Source organism: Corythoichthys intestinalis, chromosome 19, assembly GCF_030265065.1.
Source record: "Corythoichthys intestinalis isolate RoL2023-P3 chromosome 19, ASM3026506v1, whole genome shotgun sequence".
Taxonomy (NCBI): domain Eukaryota; kingdom Metazoa; phylum Chordata; class Actinopteri; order Syngnathiformes; family Syngnathidae; genus Corythoichthys; species Corythoichthys intestinalis.
In genome coordinates this window covers 17325776-17342340 of record NC_080413.1, presented here as the reverse complement: position 1 = coordinate 17342340, position 16565 = coordinate 17325776, and the positions used below count along the sequence as shown (strand labels likewise).

The 16565-nt window shown below is 40.1% G+C and overlaps 2 protein-coding genes across 8 annotated transcripts in view; one reads left to right on the top strand and one right to left on the bottom strand.

Moving 5' to 3' along the window:
- The window catches only part of slc25a47a (solute carrier family 25 member 47a), a 560121-nt gene that overhangs the window by 34600 nt on the left and 508956 nt on the right, over positions 1–16565 (bottom strand). Inside the window, exon 1 of one of the 7 annotated variants that reach the window (XM_057822972.1) lies at positions 3454–3563. The exons of 5 other annotated variants lie outside the window; for them this stretch is intronic. The gene's annotated coding sequence lies outside the window, so the exon portion shown is untranslated. Of the gene's footprint in view, positions 1–3453; positions 3564–16565 lie in introns of those variants that run through there. One more of the 7 variants, XM_057822973.1, reaches the window with a different exon arrangement.
- vrtn (vertebrae development associated) lies at positions 3388–8182 on the top strand. Its single transcript, XM_057822963.1, has 3 exons — positions 3388–3588; positions 4959–5272; positions 5413–8182. Exons 2-3 carry the CDS (start codon positions 4961–4963, stop codon positions 7087–7089), a joined length of 1989 nt encoding a protein of 662 aa, XP_057678946.1. The 5' UTR covers positions 3388–3588; positions 4959–4960; the 3' UTR covers positions 7090–8182.

Genomic DNA, 16565 nt, shown 5'->3' with positions numbered 1-16565 from the left:
TAGGAGATACACTGCTTAATTCAAACGTTTGTTTTAAAAAAAAACGACTAAAGAAACATTTTTGAAAACGTCCAGAATTAATGTCTGGATTTTATTAGGCATTTTAAATTGCAATATATGAACATAACTAATATTATATTAACATACACAATAAATACACACCTGTTAGTTATCTCTTAACTATACGTGAATGCAAAAAATAAACATTTGTCTTAAGACCACTCAACATTGTCTGTCTAAATCAGGGGTGGGCAAACTATTCCACAAAGGGCCGCAGTGGGTGCGGGATTTTGTTCCAACCCATCATGAGGCTAGCTTTTCACCAATCTGGTGTCTTAAGGCCCAAGTACACTGCATGCGTGATCGTTGCGGTTCCGGTCCGGTTCAGTGTTGCCTGCGTGCCACGCAGTCCGTCAAAAACAGGCAAATCATACCGGCTGCTGCACTGCTGCGGTCCGCCAACCTCGTCCCCCCCGTGAGCTCTCGCGTGATCGCGCGCGATAATGTGCCATTTAAAACAACGAAAAACACACGGAGTCTATACTCATCAGAGAAGCAGAGAGAGAGCACATATTTTCTTTGCATATTGATATTTTAGTTAATCTGGAATTAAGAGACAGACATGACTGCATCATGATGAGATCAGGAAAGAAAAACACACATAATAGGACACCTTGCAGCTTCCTTTTTAAAATTGTCCTTATAGAAAGGATCTGCTGCATCATAAATGATTTTGTGGGTTTCCACCTCCATGATGAAGCGCTCATCATCCATCTTCGCTCGTGTTTAAACCGTGATTAGGCACCTGGGTTGTTACGTCCAGGCCCAGCTCCGCCCATTTTGCCGGATGCGTGTCCGGCAAAAATAGAAAATAGCCTATACCATCCGGCGGGCATGCGGCACGCCGGAGGTGGTTCGCAGTCAAGCCGGAGCACTGACGCGGCCGGTATACGTTGAACAATAGGATATAATGGAAACGGATTGGCTCCGGCGCTATTTTTTACCAGAGTCGGACCGGAACCGCAACGATCACGCATGCAGTGTACTTGGGCCTTTACAAATGCAATCAGTTGATTGCAATCAGGTGCTTCTTATTTCTGCTCAAACCTCGTTGGTTTTAACTGTCTGTGCTGAATCAGTTGGAACAAAGACCAGGACCCACTGCGGCCCTCGAGGACCGGTTTGGCCACCCCTGGTCTAAATGAATAAATATAACTGAAAATAACGTCTTAGTCAGGGTATAATAAAAATAAATAAAAATGGAGCCTTCCTTCAGGTAAAACACAACTGCTTTTGTCCACAAGCACAGCCAAACAACACAAAATGACAACTCTTTACCTTATGATTAACCTACGATTATCTGAAAAAATGTCAACATAGGCTGCATATAAAAATGTTGTAAATAAATAATATAGAAAATAAATCAATACATTTTGAATAAAAGCAAGTCATCAGCCAATCAAACGTGCGTTTGAGCGGAAAAAATGAACCAGCACATTCAGCAAGTAAAAAGGGGTAAATGTATGTCTGAACATAATGAAAATAATTCACTTAATAATAGTAGGGTCAATTCTGTCCTTATAACATATGGGAAGACAATCTATCCTATATAACTGAACTCATTATATAATGCAAATGAGGTTGCTTAAAAGTTGGTAGGGACAATTTGAGCATCCTGTGAAGTTTGTAGCGTTATGTCCCTACCTCCTATGTCACTACCGTCTCTATGCAAACCTATGCCCTTGTAATTCTTCAAAAAAAAAAAAAAAAAAAAAAAAAAGAGTCTAGCTGTTTAATGCTACTCCTAGTTGAATTTTATCAACAAATAAAACAAAGAGAATTACAGTGTCTTTAAAAACAACACATAACTTTGCTTTAAAGACTGCTAGTTTAATGCTAACGCTTCATGGGAAATGCAATGTACATATCAATGAGTAGCATTTCTGTAGCAGTGTTGTAATGGATTGAGGAATTGACATGTGGATAGCAACATGTACAGGCAGACAGAACACCAAAAAACTGCAGGAATAGTATATATATCTAAATCTGTGCGAAAAACAACTATTTTTAGTGCAGTTCAGTCACAGTAGTTGGGAAATATTTGTTAATTTCTGCAGTATTTTACTGCTCCCAGTGGCTGTGTTAAACACTCAAGAAGGCGCAGCAATGACTTCATCATGATGGACAAGATTTCAATTCTTTATATCTTATTGTATAATCCTATTGTCTTGATGAAAGAATAACATTATAATTTCTTTATTTAATTTAGTAGCCAGAATTGGATTAATAGCATCCCCAATCAATTCAAATATTTTGAGTGTGAAATGAGAGGTGCCACAGAAGGAGTGCTGGACACTTGAAATAATAAAATACACATACAATAATTAAAAATGATCATACATATACTGGACCATCATAAAATTAACAGTATGTATGACCATGAACCTATACCAAACTAATTTAAAAATAAATCAATAATTTATACAAAATCAATATAATATGTACGGATCCCCTAAAGGGACAACAGCAGAAATAAAATACATTTCTGGAGCGCACCAGATTGTTTCTAGTGCGCACTACAAACAATCTGGTAAACATTATATTATATAGTAATTAAACTGTCGGACTTTTGCTATGCAAGTTAGCCAATTGTTCTTTTGTTGTACTTAGATCCTCATTTATTTATTTTCTATATCGTTTGAGGCTAAACTCAGCCACTAGTTGAGTCGAAGATTAAAGTAAAGCTCAAATAAATCATTTTTAGCACGCCCAAACTGCTTATTTCCGATGCGCGCCTGAGCTTAGCCTCAACTGATATAAATAAATAAATAAATAAATAAATAAATAAATAAATAAATAAATAAATAAATAAATAAATAAATAAATAAATACATACATACATAAATAAATGAGGCTCTTAGAAAAGAACAATTGGCTAACTTGTATAGCAAAAGTCCGCTAGCTTAACTGCTACGTAATGCTAATGCTTACCAGATTGTATGTGATGCGCTAATTTATTTTATTTCTGTCGATGTCCCCTTAGGGGCTCCGTAAATATGTACTGTATTGCTGGATAATTTAGATTTAACAAAAAACAGATACATGGAAAAAATAAAACGTATTTTTCAGTGTGTCTAGCAAAGTGCCAACAAAGCAGCGTTACAAAGACAAAATTCTCAACAACCCTTCATTCAAATTTGTAATGACTTTGATCGACAAACTACACTTTCATTCCGAGCAGTTGACAAATAACCTTGAACTGTTGACAAAATAACATGTTACTCAAACTGAAAGTTCCCCACTGGGGGTGTCCTTTTGTTAACACTTCACATTGAAGTTGACCCTGACTGCACCACTGTGAAGGTGGCGTTGAAGGGGGGAGGAAAGAGGAAGGAGTTTCTTTCCCGATGGACAATTTCCTGAGTAGCCTACTCGGCTTCGCTTCTTTGTCACCTTTTACGCAGACGATGGAGTGAGGACGGGGCAGCGGGAGCACAAATTTGGGAATTTTTTGTGGAGAGCCGAGCAACTCTTACCAGGAGTGCTTTTCCATTCCGATTCCTCCGCGACGTGAACGCATCACCGCAGGTGAGTTTGCAAGTTGCTTTTTCACGTGTGGTTACATTTAAAACCTGTGGGAAGTTTGAGTTGTGTTGTTTTATGTTACTTTTTCGGGTTAAATATGTGGGATTTTTACTTCCAAAGCTTTAAGGACGTTTAATTTTTCATTGCAAAACTTGAGCGTCGATTAACTTGAATTGAGTTTTAGAAAAAAAAAATGGATTCATGCTAGGAATATTATGGAACATGTCACCCTAACTTTGACTTTAGCTAGTGGTAAAGGTTAACCCAATGACTGTTCTTGGTCATTAAAAAACAACTTAAACTCATTGCTTGTCATTGACAATGAGACACGACCAGTTCATTTTAACTGTGAAGACTGGCTGTGAACGCTCATCATACAATGCCATTGGCGGCGCTAGACGTCCAATCCATTTCGAATGAGAGGGTTGGCAGCGTTCATTCGCTGTCACACCTCCTTGTCATAATGGATTTAGACCTGTAGTGCAGCCAGTGAGTTAAATAATCTCCCTTTGTGTGTTGCATCTGTATTGATTGTGTGAAATACAAATGTGATTCCCAGCTTGATTAAAACTAATGTTTCTGTTGTGGAAATACTTCATCATGGAATACAGGTGTCAGCTATTGAGTTGATCTTCACAAAGCAATTTGCGATGAGAAACAAATCCCAGCCAGTTAAAGATTAAACAAACATGGCCCTTCATTCAAATTGCACTATTTTAAAAGGGGAAAAATCTGAGCATGTAGACAAAATAGCAGTGATTTAATTCATTGTGATGAATTGCTAGTGTAATTAATGCTAACCCCCACTAATTAACATAATTCTATTCAATATACTCCTCGTCATATATCAGAAAAATCTCACTGTGTGTTTTCACCATTGTTTCACCGGTCGATTTATTTCTTACTGCAACAACTTTAGTACTGTACTGTCTTGATAGGTCTTCCTTTTATGTCGGAGTTTACCAAATGCTCCCAGTTAAATGTGCTGACAGTATTTTGGATTATTTTGGGAAAAGTTGTTGAGACATTTTAAAAATGTCATTGTTGCTAAACGGCATGTCTGTGTTGTTAGACATTGCAAAATTTAACTGCCTCATAAGGTTTGTTGGGTCCATCTTTAATACAAACTTAAGCATCCTAGTACTGTAAGGTTCCCAGCTTGATTTAAACACAAAGCAAACACAAACTTGTTTCATTTCATCCTTTAAATTCAGACGTTAAACTTGTTTGCATTTGTCACAGAGGTGAATCAGCAAGTTAATAAATTCTTTCTTCATCCTGTGAGAAACATTTAAAATAACAGTATTAAGTTTGCTTTTGGAGGTTATGAATTAAAAACGACATCAGAATAAATCTCCTATGCTCGCCAACAGTCATGATTCAGAGGAACGAAGTGGTGCTGTCTATCCTGAGAGAGCTCCAGGAGGCCACGGAGTGCTCAGGCCTCGACCCTCTCATTCTGAAAGCCCTGGAGGTGGGCCGGCTCCTGGCTCCCTTCCCACTGCCCCGCAAGCCCTGTCAGAACTTCCCCGAGTGGGCCGGGGTGGATGACGTCGCCCAGCGCTTGTACCCCCGGGACGCTCCTGCGGACCTCCTGCCGCTGCGCTGCAAAGGAAAGGGCAACCTGCTGTTCGACGCAGCAAGCATGCTCCTAGTGGGCAATAGTGGGCTGAGTTTGGAGCTACAGGTGAGGGGCCATAATCACTTTTTGAAACATTCTGGGACACTTATTTTATGTTGATATGGAAGAGTTCACTTGGGTCATCCCTAAGCTAAATGCATCACAATATGTCTTGAGGTATGATTTTTATACCATCTGCCCTACAGGTAAGGACGGTTGTAGAAATGGTCCTGTGGAAGAGATACTATCTTTCCGGGATGATTGACTCCAAGATGATGCTCCAGGCAGTCCGCTTCAGCCTCTGTGCTGAGGAGTCCGAGGCCATGCTCAGCCTGTCAGCAAGCGTCCTGGAAGCTATATTCGACGCAGACGTCAAGGCTTCATGTTTCCCTGACTCCTATGCCAACATGTGGCACGTGTATGCGCTGGCGTCCGTCCTTCAGGTCAACATCTACTCAGTCTACCCCATGTTCAACCACAAGATTCGATCCTACTTCAACCGACTTATCCGGCCCAGGACTTGGCCCAAAGAGCACGAGCCTCGAACCTTCCACATAATGTGGTCTGGCGAGCTGCAATCTCAGACTTTGTTCCGACCCGATCACTTCGTGGCACTGGTCCATATGAGCGACTTTGCTTCGAGTAGTCGTAAGAGTGAGGAGCTCCTCAACCGAGACTCTAAGTTCTCTTATCTGAGTCTGAAGGACAAGTACAACATCACAAAGACGACCTTCTACCGCTGGAAGAGGCAGTCTCAGGAGCATTGTAAGAAGTCCACTGCCCGCTACGAGGCTAAGTACTTCCTGCAGGCGTGTTACCTGGGAGGGAAGCTAATCCCGTTGCACCAGTTTAAAGAGTTCTTCCCAGAAATCTCTAGGTCGTCCTACTACAACTGGAAGCAGGAGCTCCTCAAGTCAGGCGGAGCTTTCTCCACATCATCTTCCACCGGAGAGATAAGTCCTGGTGAGAGCACAGAGCAGGAAGCCTGGTCCTCACCTGAGGCGAGACCGGACGAGTCGGATCAACAAGACAGTGTGGCCAGCATGTTCGGCCTCAATATGGGGCAGCTGGATCTGGAGCGGACCCAGAGTGTGGCCCACATGCAGCAAGCTAAACGCTGCCTACAGAACTGCATAGCCACCAACGCCTCATTTCCATTCAGGCTCTTCAAGCGCAACTTCCCTGGCATTTCCAGGTCCACTTATTACAACTGGAGGAGAGAGGCCTTGTTGTTCAACAGCAGCTACAAAGCCAGCAGCTCAGACAGCTCAGATGCTGACAAAAGCCAAAGTCCTAAAAGCATCTCGCCAGTGTTGCAGACCCACGGTGAAGCTGCTCCACGGATGAGGATTTGCAGGCGAAGGCACAGAAGTTTCCGCTTGGCGTATGTGAGTAAGAAGCAACTCCGAGATGTCGCTAAGCTGCTGGTCCGCAGGTCCAAATTATCACTTAGCAAGTTTAGGCTCAGGTTTCCGACTTTGTCCCTCTGCTTCTTCTGGCTGTGGAGCAGCAAGAAAAAGAGGATAGTGAGAGAACTCACCGACCCAAAAGCTGGGCAAACCCCAATGGCAAGTGTCAACATTGCAGATAACCCGAACAGGCTCCCGTTTGTAGAGGTCCCCTCGCACGTCGGTGGCTCCAGTGCAGCTTCCCTGGGCACCCCACATCCCAAACACGACCTGGCGGGCTTCCCGCCCTCTATGGACGTGGTAGCCCTGGCCAACTTCAAAGCCAAGGCCAAGTTGTTTCTGCAGCAGCGCTTTGAGGAGAAGTCTTTTCCCACGTTCAAGGAATTCCGCTCCTATTTCCCCTTCACTCCTCGCTCCACTTACTACATGTGGAAGCGGGCTCTGCACCACGGAGTGTCGCTAGTTCACGGCTGAAGCTTCGCCCGTCTTCTGAGTTCGAAAATTTGCACATGTGTGACACTCCTGCAAACAAAAGGCAGTTGAAAGCTTGGGCTCCCTGCTAAGCATCATTCTGGGCAACCTTTACCATTAATAATTGTATACTTTCTCCATACTATTTGTTGGAACCATGGTTCTTATATCACTTTTTTTTTTTTTTTTTTTTTTTAATTGAGTCATTTTTTAAAATGCTGTTTTGTTCATCGAACTTGCACCAAATACCAACACACTGTGAATGTACCATCTTAACCAAATGCACCTTTGTGGTTATTCTGAAGACGCTTGAATGTATATGAATATATTTTTCTACAATGGTGACTTATTACAAGACTACCTATTTCCCTTTGACTTTCCTGTGCTGCTTAGTTTGTAGATCCACTGTTAAACTTGTGCTCATTTAGCGGAACAATAAAATGTGACATCGTTTTGTATTTGTTTCAAGGCAAACTGGGCTATAAGCGTTTGAAAATCAATTTGCATCAACATCTAGTGGACCACTTTTTAATTCTAAAGTGGACCCAAATGTATTTAGAAGAGGACCTCTCTGCCTATATATGTGCAAACTATTTTTGAGTGGGTCAGGGGTTTTGTGTGTTTCACCTCTTGTGTGCAGCTTATTGTGCTGATGCTAATGAAGGTAATGGTCAAGGGTGGAGAGAAGGGGGGTCTTAATTGTATGCGAGAGGATCAAGGTGGTGGAGATAAGACTCAAAAGGTTTTTTGTGAAGGGGGTTCAAGTAGTGTAGAGAACTGGTGGGGGTTGTCTCTGAAACTTTGATCAAGTGATACCACCACTCACTTGTAAAATGTCAAAGTGAATTGTTTTATACAGGATGCAAATTTTGACTTCCCCTGTCTGATCACATTTACTCCAGGGTCATGATGCCATTAATATAATAAACACACTGTTCAGTTTATATTCAATCAGAATGATCTTGGCTGACTGATAACCATGCGGAAACAGATTTGACCTGATTCTTATAATATTCACTGTTCGTAAATTGAAATTATTTTTATTTTAGAGTCTGCAACATGTTAAAAATGAAAGTGCATGTTAATATTACTGAAAACCAGCCCAATATGCATTTTGTAATTTTTGTATTTTTTAACTTTTTAAAGGAACAATACTTTTTTATCTGTGAGTCAGTTTTCTTTACGGACATATAAAAAATTACATTTAGTTTAGCTTGATTATAATGTCCTTGTAAAATGTAATGAATAAATATGACAAATGGTTACAAATTTGGGAAAATTCTACTTAAATTTCTAAAAGTTTCAAAGGAATTTTGGATGAAGAATTTGGGATTTATTAAAAGTGAGCTAATTGACTTTTGTGCTGTCAAGTTATTTAGTTAAATACACAAACATGATTACTGAAAATATTAAACATTCTATACCCTGCCACTGCTGGTGTAATGCTTTTTACATCAAAGTCCGCTCTAATTTTCATAAATGTGTATTTTTCCTACATTTTATTTCTCTCAAACAAGCAGAGAATGTTAATGAATGTGTTGTTAAATTTTTGCAAGTTATATTTGAGTAAAGCGACCTTGGTGAGCGGCTTTTAAAGTGCTGTTGTGAGTAGTCGGTTACATGGTGTGGAATTAATGAGAGTACGAAGGTCTTGGGAGAGTTTATCATATGTGAATTTATAGAACTGATAGAGAAATTTCTACATGAATAAAAGATCTCTGGGGGGCTGGATTGGGCTCCTAATTAAAGTATTGATTGGATGAAATAGTGCAAACTTATTTGACTACACAAGAGTGGGGTGTCTTTCCGAGAAGTTAATCAGCTCTTAATCAGAGCAGACTTGACATCCTCGACTTTATTGGTGTGTGACCCACGTAACTACATTTTTGTCCACTAGATGCCAGTAGTGTGCTTCTCACGAGACTATTAATTGAGTTGGGAAAGGCACACAAATTTGGGGCCAAGGTTATTTAAATACTAGCATCAAAATGTGTTTTGTTTTTCAGTGCAGAAAAATGCACATCAAAGCTTATTGATTGATTGCATTCAAAGTAAAAGTTATGTTTCAGTGCAAATTTAGGTCAATTTGGAAAAGAGGAGCACTACCAGCCCTTAAAATTTGAATTGATTTGTCTATAGTCATCAAAGAAAGCCAGTAAGTTAAATAAAAACCTGCACTTAGCTATCAAAATAAGACCCAAAATCAAAACAGTTTTCTACTTCAGTCAAAAATGTTCCCTTAAGTCCACATGCAAGGTTATCCTTGCAGTGTTAGCCATGAAGCGCATAGCGGGAGGATGAACACTAATTGCTCCATTTGCGTGCAGAAAAAAGAAAAAAAAAAAAAAGACTGCAAGCAGCACTCTGGGCGGCAACTCAGCAGGAGGAGACAGTTGGAGTTAATAACTGACTGTCTTCATCTGTCATGACAATGCTTCATGAGGGCAATTTTTGTATGAGTGACACTTGAGAAAGAGACATTATTAATTGAGGCCTTAATGACAGCATGGTGGGAGTAATAACCTTGCCTTGTCCCAGCACTGTTATAAAGACATTTGTGCTTCTATTCATCTTCAGTAGTGCTTATCCCAGCTGACTTTGGGGCTAGTGACAGCCTGACAGGGTAAACTCTGGACTGGTAGCCACCGAATTGTTGGATCTAGTGTAAATCAAATAAAAATGTGAAAGGACAGCACAGTACTTGGAGAAAATGCAAACTTGACACAGGATGGCTGAAACAGCAAGGCAGGCTGCTCTCCGACTCAGATAATCTTTTCCCATTGAAAGGAATAGAAATGTTATTTATCGGTTCCAGTCTTACTCACAAAACATGAAAAAATGAAATTCAGTATTGACAGTTTCTTTTGTCACCCTGTTCATTCTGGTGTGTGCCATGGTCAGCTGGGGGCAGTATAAGACAGACATTGATATACTGTACTTTGGAAGAAACTCTTTCGCAATATGAAAATAATTTTAGTGCCTCATTGTAGATGATAAAGAATGTATGCTTATAAGTATGGTTATCTTTCTGTCTAGCTCAAGCATTTGTCTTCAGATATCTGTTGTTAAGAGAGTAACAACAGCACCACATAGATGCTAATTGTTCACTGGTTTTTAAAGGCACAACTGCACCTTTTCCTGCTTTTTCACAGCAGGAATCAGTCCGTCTTTACTGTATATGTACTGTAATTTTCGGACTATAAACTGCTACTTTGTCCCCTCATTTTGAATCCTGTGGCTTATTTGATGATTTACCGTATTGGCCCGAATATAAGACGGCCCTGATTACAAGACGACCCCTTCTTTTTCAAGACTCAAGTTTGAAAAAGACTTTTTGAACACTAAATTAATTTTTTATACAGAAAGTAATTACAGTACACCCAAAACAAATGATTATAACAATATATTTGAGAGAAAAAGCGTGTTCGAATCTTAATATCTGAACATTTAAATATGCAAACTAAAGTGTAATAACATTTGTAAATGAATGACTTCTGGTTTTTGAAATGTAATTAAACCAATTTATTGTGATGAAACAAAATTGCAATAACTGCATTTATCATCAAAGTGAAGTCTAACTGTAACTGTAGTCTTGAAACAAATCTGAATAAGGAAAAACATAGCAATAACAAATTGTAAACTGGTTAAACTTGAGAGAAGCTGAGATCTGTAATGACAGAACATCGCTTCAATGATATATGGCGCCATCTAGCATCGTGAATGGGGAGAGTAGCTGAGATCTGTCATGACAGAACATCGCTTCAATGATATCTGGTGCCATCTAGCGTCGTGAATGGGTATAATGTCTAGACCGCGGATATAAGACGACCCACTCTTTTTCACTCTTATTTCAATACAAAAACACAGTCTTATATTACCGTTCTTATATTTGGGCCAATACGGTATTAGGGCTAATAGGTAACCCTTTGGGGCAGTTTACATAGCGACTCTAAGACACCAAGACGGAATGACTGTGTTGCGGAATGGCCTCGCCTTCATATGGTGTCTGCGAAAACGGAAGGCGAAGACGCAAACATTTGAACCCGGGCTCCAAAGTGGAAGGATTCGATTGCGGGGGCTTGCTCCGCATCCATATCAATGGAAAGCTCCCGGGCCAATAACGTCAGCACTCACACGCGTCACATTGGGCGCGCGCAGCTGTGCTACTAAACATTAAAACAGCAAATATGACGGAACGTCGGCTTTAATTTACTGTTTTAATAATATTTTTCATTTAAAAATGTTGAATGTTTCCATTTTTATGCCTTTTGGGGCAAAAAAAAAAATGCCACTGTTTGGAGTGGCAACCTAATCTGGATGCCTCAACCATTAGTAATTACAGGACAATATCAAATCTCACATTCCTGGGGAAAATTATCGAAAGGGTTGTGTTCGAACAGATCCAGACTTTTATGATGCAAAACAATCTTTTTAACTCATTTCAGTCTGGATTTCGGCCACAACACAGCACTGAGACCATGCTTATCAAAGTCCTAAATGATATTCGTCGGAATACCGATGCAGGCAAATCATCTGTTCTGCTACTATTGGATCTCAGCGCCACATTTGACACGGTTGATCACAACATACTACTCAGCAGATTGGAACAGTGGGTAGGGCTTACTGACACTATTCTTCAGTGGTTCACATCCTATTTATATGATAGGGATTTCTTTGTGTCAATCGGAAACTATCAGTCAGAACGAACCAAATTCACGTGTGGAGTCCCTCAAGGGTCAATTCTTGGACCACTCTTATTTAACATCTATATGCTTCCGTTAGCTCAGATAATATAATAACATAATAATAACACAACTGTACATTTCTGTGTCCCCGCATGATTATAGTCCCTTAGTCTCCCTTAGTCTCCCTGAGTAAATGCATTCATCAAATCAATGAATGGATGTGCCAGAATTTTCTCCAGTTAAATGTGGAGAAGACAGAGGTGATCATTTTTGGGCCAAAAAAGGAAAGGTCAAAGATAAGCAGCCAACTTAGCACAATGTCACTTACAGCTACAAATCAGGTCAGAAACCTCGGCGTAATTATTGACTCAGACCTAAAATTTGATAGGCATCTGAAGTCAGTCACTAAATCCGCTTATTACCACCTAAAAAATATAACCAGAATTAAGGGGCTTCTGACACAACAAGACATGGAAAAACTTATGCATGCATTCATTTTCAGCAGATTGGACTATTGCAACAGTATATTTACAGGTCTTGATAAAAAATCAGTCAGGAAGCTGCAGCTAGTACAGAATGCTGCAGCCAGAGTCCTCACAAATACAAGGAAGCTGGACCACATTACACCAGTTTTGAAATCGCTACACTGGCTTCCAGTGAGTCAAAGGATAGACTATAAAATACTACTGCTCGTCTACAAAACACTTAATGGCCTTGGACCAAAATACATGCTTGACTTGTTAGATTCCTATGAGACATCTAGACCCCTAAGGTCGTCTGGAACCGGTCTTCTGCATGTTCCAAGAACAAGAACCAAGCAGGGTGAGGCAGCATTTAGTTACTATGCTCCTCACCTCTGGAACAAGTTACCCGAACCTCTGAAGTATGCTCAAACTGTTAGCTCTTTTAAATCAGGGCGAAAAACGCTTTTGTTTAGCACAGCATATCCATAACTGTCTATATATTTCAATCTACCTGCTTCCTATTCCTCTTGTGCTTATCTCCATTGCTGATTTAAATTATTATTAGGAGTAGTAGTTTTTGTTTTATTTTTTATTTTTGTTTTATTTGTATTTATTTATTTTAATTCTGTGATTAAGAGCGATCTTTTGTCTTGGTTTTTACGTTGTATTGATTTAAATGTGATTTTTATGATCTTCATGTGATTAAAGCACTTTGAATTGCCTCGTGTTGAATTGTGCTATATAAATAAATTTGCCTTGCCTTGCCTTGAGTATGTTGTCTTCAGGGCTGAGGAGGCTGTTGGGGTCAAAGTGCATCATTGGCTGTCGCCTTGTAAATCTGCAATGCCCACTAGGGCCTGGCATGAATACTACATTGTTTTCACACGGAATTGCGACATTGTTCGAATGTAGACGGAACCATATAAATGCAAATTGAAATTTTTCGTATTTTCGGAGATTCACCATTTAAACCGCCGCTTTATTTGACAGCGGCATCATAAGACTTCCATAAGACCGTCATAATTATGATATGACACTATCATGGGCATTGATGAATGCATATGACAGATGTCATTAAGTGTCATCCGGCAAATTATGTCACTAACTCCACTTATATCCAGCTCGGATCTTTTACATCCATTCAAAAGTGGGATCATTTGCCGGATGACATAATATGATATCTATCATAAGCATTTATTAATGCCTATGGCAGAGTCATGTAATATTTATGATGGTCTTATGACAGCCTTGTGGCGCCATTGTCAAATAGTTAGCAAACACCATAACACTAGCAATTATTGAAACAACTGGAACAGTAAATGAAGAAATTGTTAGCACAGAACATGAATTTTGATTGTTATTTACACATGTAGCTCTGCAATGCATGTTAGGAGGCATGTTGGACTACAACAGTGTTGACAGCAGGTGGCAGCAGAGGTTGACTGTCTCCCCAAAGGGAGCAGTGATGACCAAATGAAGCTTCTTGAAGGAATGAAGATTTTCATCCAATTGGCTCAAAGCTTGGTGGTTCATTTGGTCTTATGACAGTCTTATGATGCTGTCAAATAAAGTGTTACCGGTTAATATCTTTTGGTGTAAATATCCCATAATGCAGTGAGGACAGCTGCGGTTTATAGTCCAGTGCGGCTTATACCTGAACAAATGCTGTTTTCGTGTCAAATTTGGTGAGTGGACATACTGAGGTTGTAAGCCTGTGTAAGTATCTACTCTCAAAACAAACACAATGCAGCTCAGCTTTAGCTTCACAGCTAGCAATATGCTTCTTGCAATAAAACAAACTTGTATACTGTAGGTTCGTGCGTTATTTTGATAACACTGTGGTCTGAATGCACAACAAACCACACAATTCTTGTAACCACAGGCCGTCCACTTTCCACCCTGCCACAATCAGCTGGCAACAGAACAAAATTGGCACGGGTTTTCCTTTATGGTGATGCGTTCAAGCATGAAGAAAAAAAAAGACACATTGCAGCTATTTGGGGATTATAGAAAAGGATTATACCAGCATAAAAATGGCAACAACAGTGTGGATGTGTGGTGCAAAAATGAGTGAGTTGTCAACAAAGACATTTTTTTCTCCTGTGGGGTGAGGAGGGAAGAGCATGAAGATAAAGCTGTTTAGTGTATTGATAATGGCAATTAAAAAAACAGCATTGGATACAGTGTGTACACAGTGTGTCTCAAAGGACTGAATCATAGCACTGTCACTTCTAATCAAGTGTGTAATGTTTCACAAAAAGCCGAAGGGAGTTCTAAACTGGTACGTCTGATTACATTTGTTCATCTGCTTTCTTTAAAGGGTCCTGTCTGGGGATTTGGGCTGTCGCATTGTTTTCTCAGAACAAGCGTAACTGGGAGGAAAAACAATCTTTACACATTGTGCATTCATGGGTAGAATATACAACCGCCCTCGATGTATTGACTTGTTTTGTGTTTCCCACTCACATTTGCATCTGCGTCAGAACCACACATGCTGTAGCTATAAACACACACAAGCAGTAATATAAGTAATAGTAGTAATATTAGGTACACACATACCTAAATCCATTTTATGACTGTAGAATTGCTCCATAGAACCCTGAAACAATTACAGGAGGAGGCCGGTTTCCGTAAAGTGGGCGTGATTGTGCGAAGGGAGTCGTTGTTGTCTTGAGGGGCCACGAAAGTGTGGAGGGACCCGTGAATAATTGTCCACTTCCCCTCCCCATTACCGCTTGTCAGACGATCCGCACCTCCTACCTCCGCTTGAGGATCCCCCAAAGATGTTCTGTTGGGTTCAAGTGTGGAGACATGCTTTGCCAGTCCATCACCTTCACCTTCAGCCTCTTCAGTAAAGAAGTGGTCATCTTGGAGGTGTGTTTGGCGTCATTGTCATGCTGGAACACTGCCCTGCGACCCAGTTTCTGGAGTGAAGGGATCATGCTTTGCTGCAGTATTTCATTTTTCAGTATTTCATTGGAGTTCATGTTTCCCTCAATGGAATGTAACTCTCCAACACCTGCAGCACTCATGCAAACCCAGACCATGACATTCCCCCCAACATACTTGACTGTAGGCATGACAGACTTATCTTTGTACTCTTCACCTGGTCGTCGCCACACATGCTTGAGACCATCGAACCAAACAAATTAATCTTTGTCTCATTAGACCATAGGACATGGTTCCAGTAATCCATGTGCTTTGTTGACATGTCTTCAGCAAACTGTTTGCGGGCTTTCTTGTGTATCGTCTTCAGAAGAGGCTTCCTCCTGGGGTGACAGCCATGCACACCAATTTGATGTAGAGGGCGGCGTTTGGATGTGACGCTCAGCACGTGCGCTCAGGTTCTTTGGACGACCAACCCGAGGCCTGTTCTGAGTTGACCTTGCTCTTTTAACACGCTGGATGATCTTAGCCACTGTGCTGCAGCTCAGTTTCAGATGTTTTTTTTTTTTTTTTTAACCACATGACATTTTGTAGGGAAAATGACAATCAGTACTCAATTTGGACATATAGGGATGTAGTTTCTAAGGGGTGTACTCACTTTTTTTTGCCAGGGCTTTAGATATTAATGGCAATATTTTGAGTTATTTTGAGGGGCGAATCAATCAACTCTATTATATTAGCTGCACACAGACCACTTTTCATTGTGATAAAGTGTCATTTTGTCAGCATTGTTCCATGAAAAGATATACTCAAATATCTGCAGAAATGCAAGGGGTGTACTCACTTTTGTGATACCCTGTATATAGTTGCCTTCTGCCTTTGTACAAGGCTGGTCACAGCTTTGCATAGCAGCTATTCCTCTTGACCATTAGATGTCTTCAAACTAAGATGTTGGGAATTTGTTATGTGAGCAGACCATTAGCATTCATGGTCCAAAAATTAAATGAAAATTAAATGATCGAAAAATAATGAATTATAAACTCATTACGTATAACTATTGCATTACCAGAAAGAAATAGTCACTAAGAAATCTAGAAAAGTAATTTTTAAAAAAAATCAACAAAAATCTGCGCAAAGCCCAGCAACACGCATCTTGGGAATTGTCATTGCATTGGCATGTCCTGTGATTGCCTGCTTGTATTTGTAATGCTTTGGTTGCCCCCTAGTGGCTCTTTGGGGTACCTACTGTAAACGTGATTTCATTGTGAATGATTCCTTTTATACAATTATGGACATTTTAGCTCATCTCAATTTATATATGACTTCAGTTGAAGCTGTTCTATTTTTTCACAGAATTTGAAAACCTTGAAGTTGTTACATTGATCATGATTAAAGCATCCAATTGGGCATTACAATACAATTAGCAAGATCATGTTAAGTGCAC

Bases quoted from the DNA above. Each gene is read 5' to 3' on its own strand.
- vrtn (XM_057822963.1), top strand. From the start codon at position 4,961: ATGATTCAGAGGAACGAAGTGGTGCTGTCTATCCTGAGAGAGCTCCAG. The intron at 5,273-5,412 runs GTGAGGGGCCAT...TCTGCCCTACAG, and splicing joins GGCTGAGTTTGGAGCTACAG to GTAAGGACGGTTGTAGAAAT.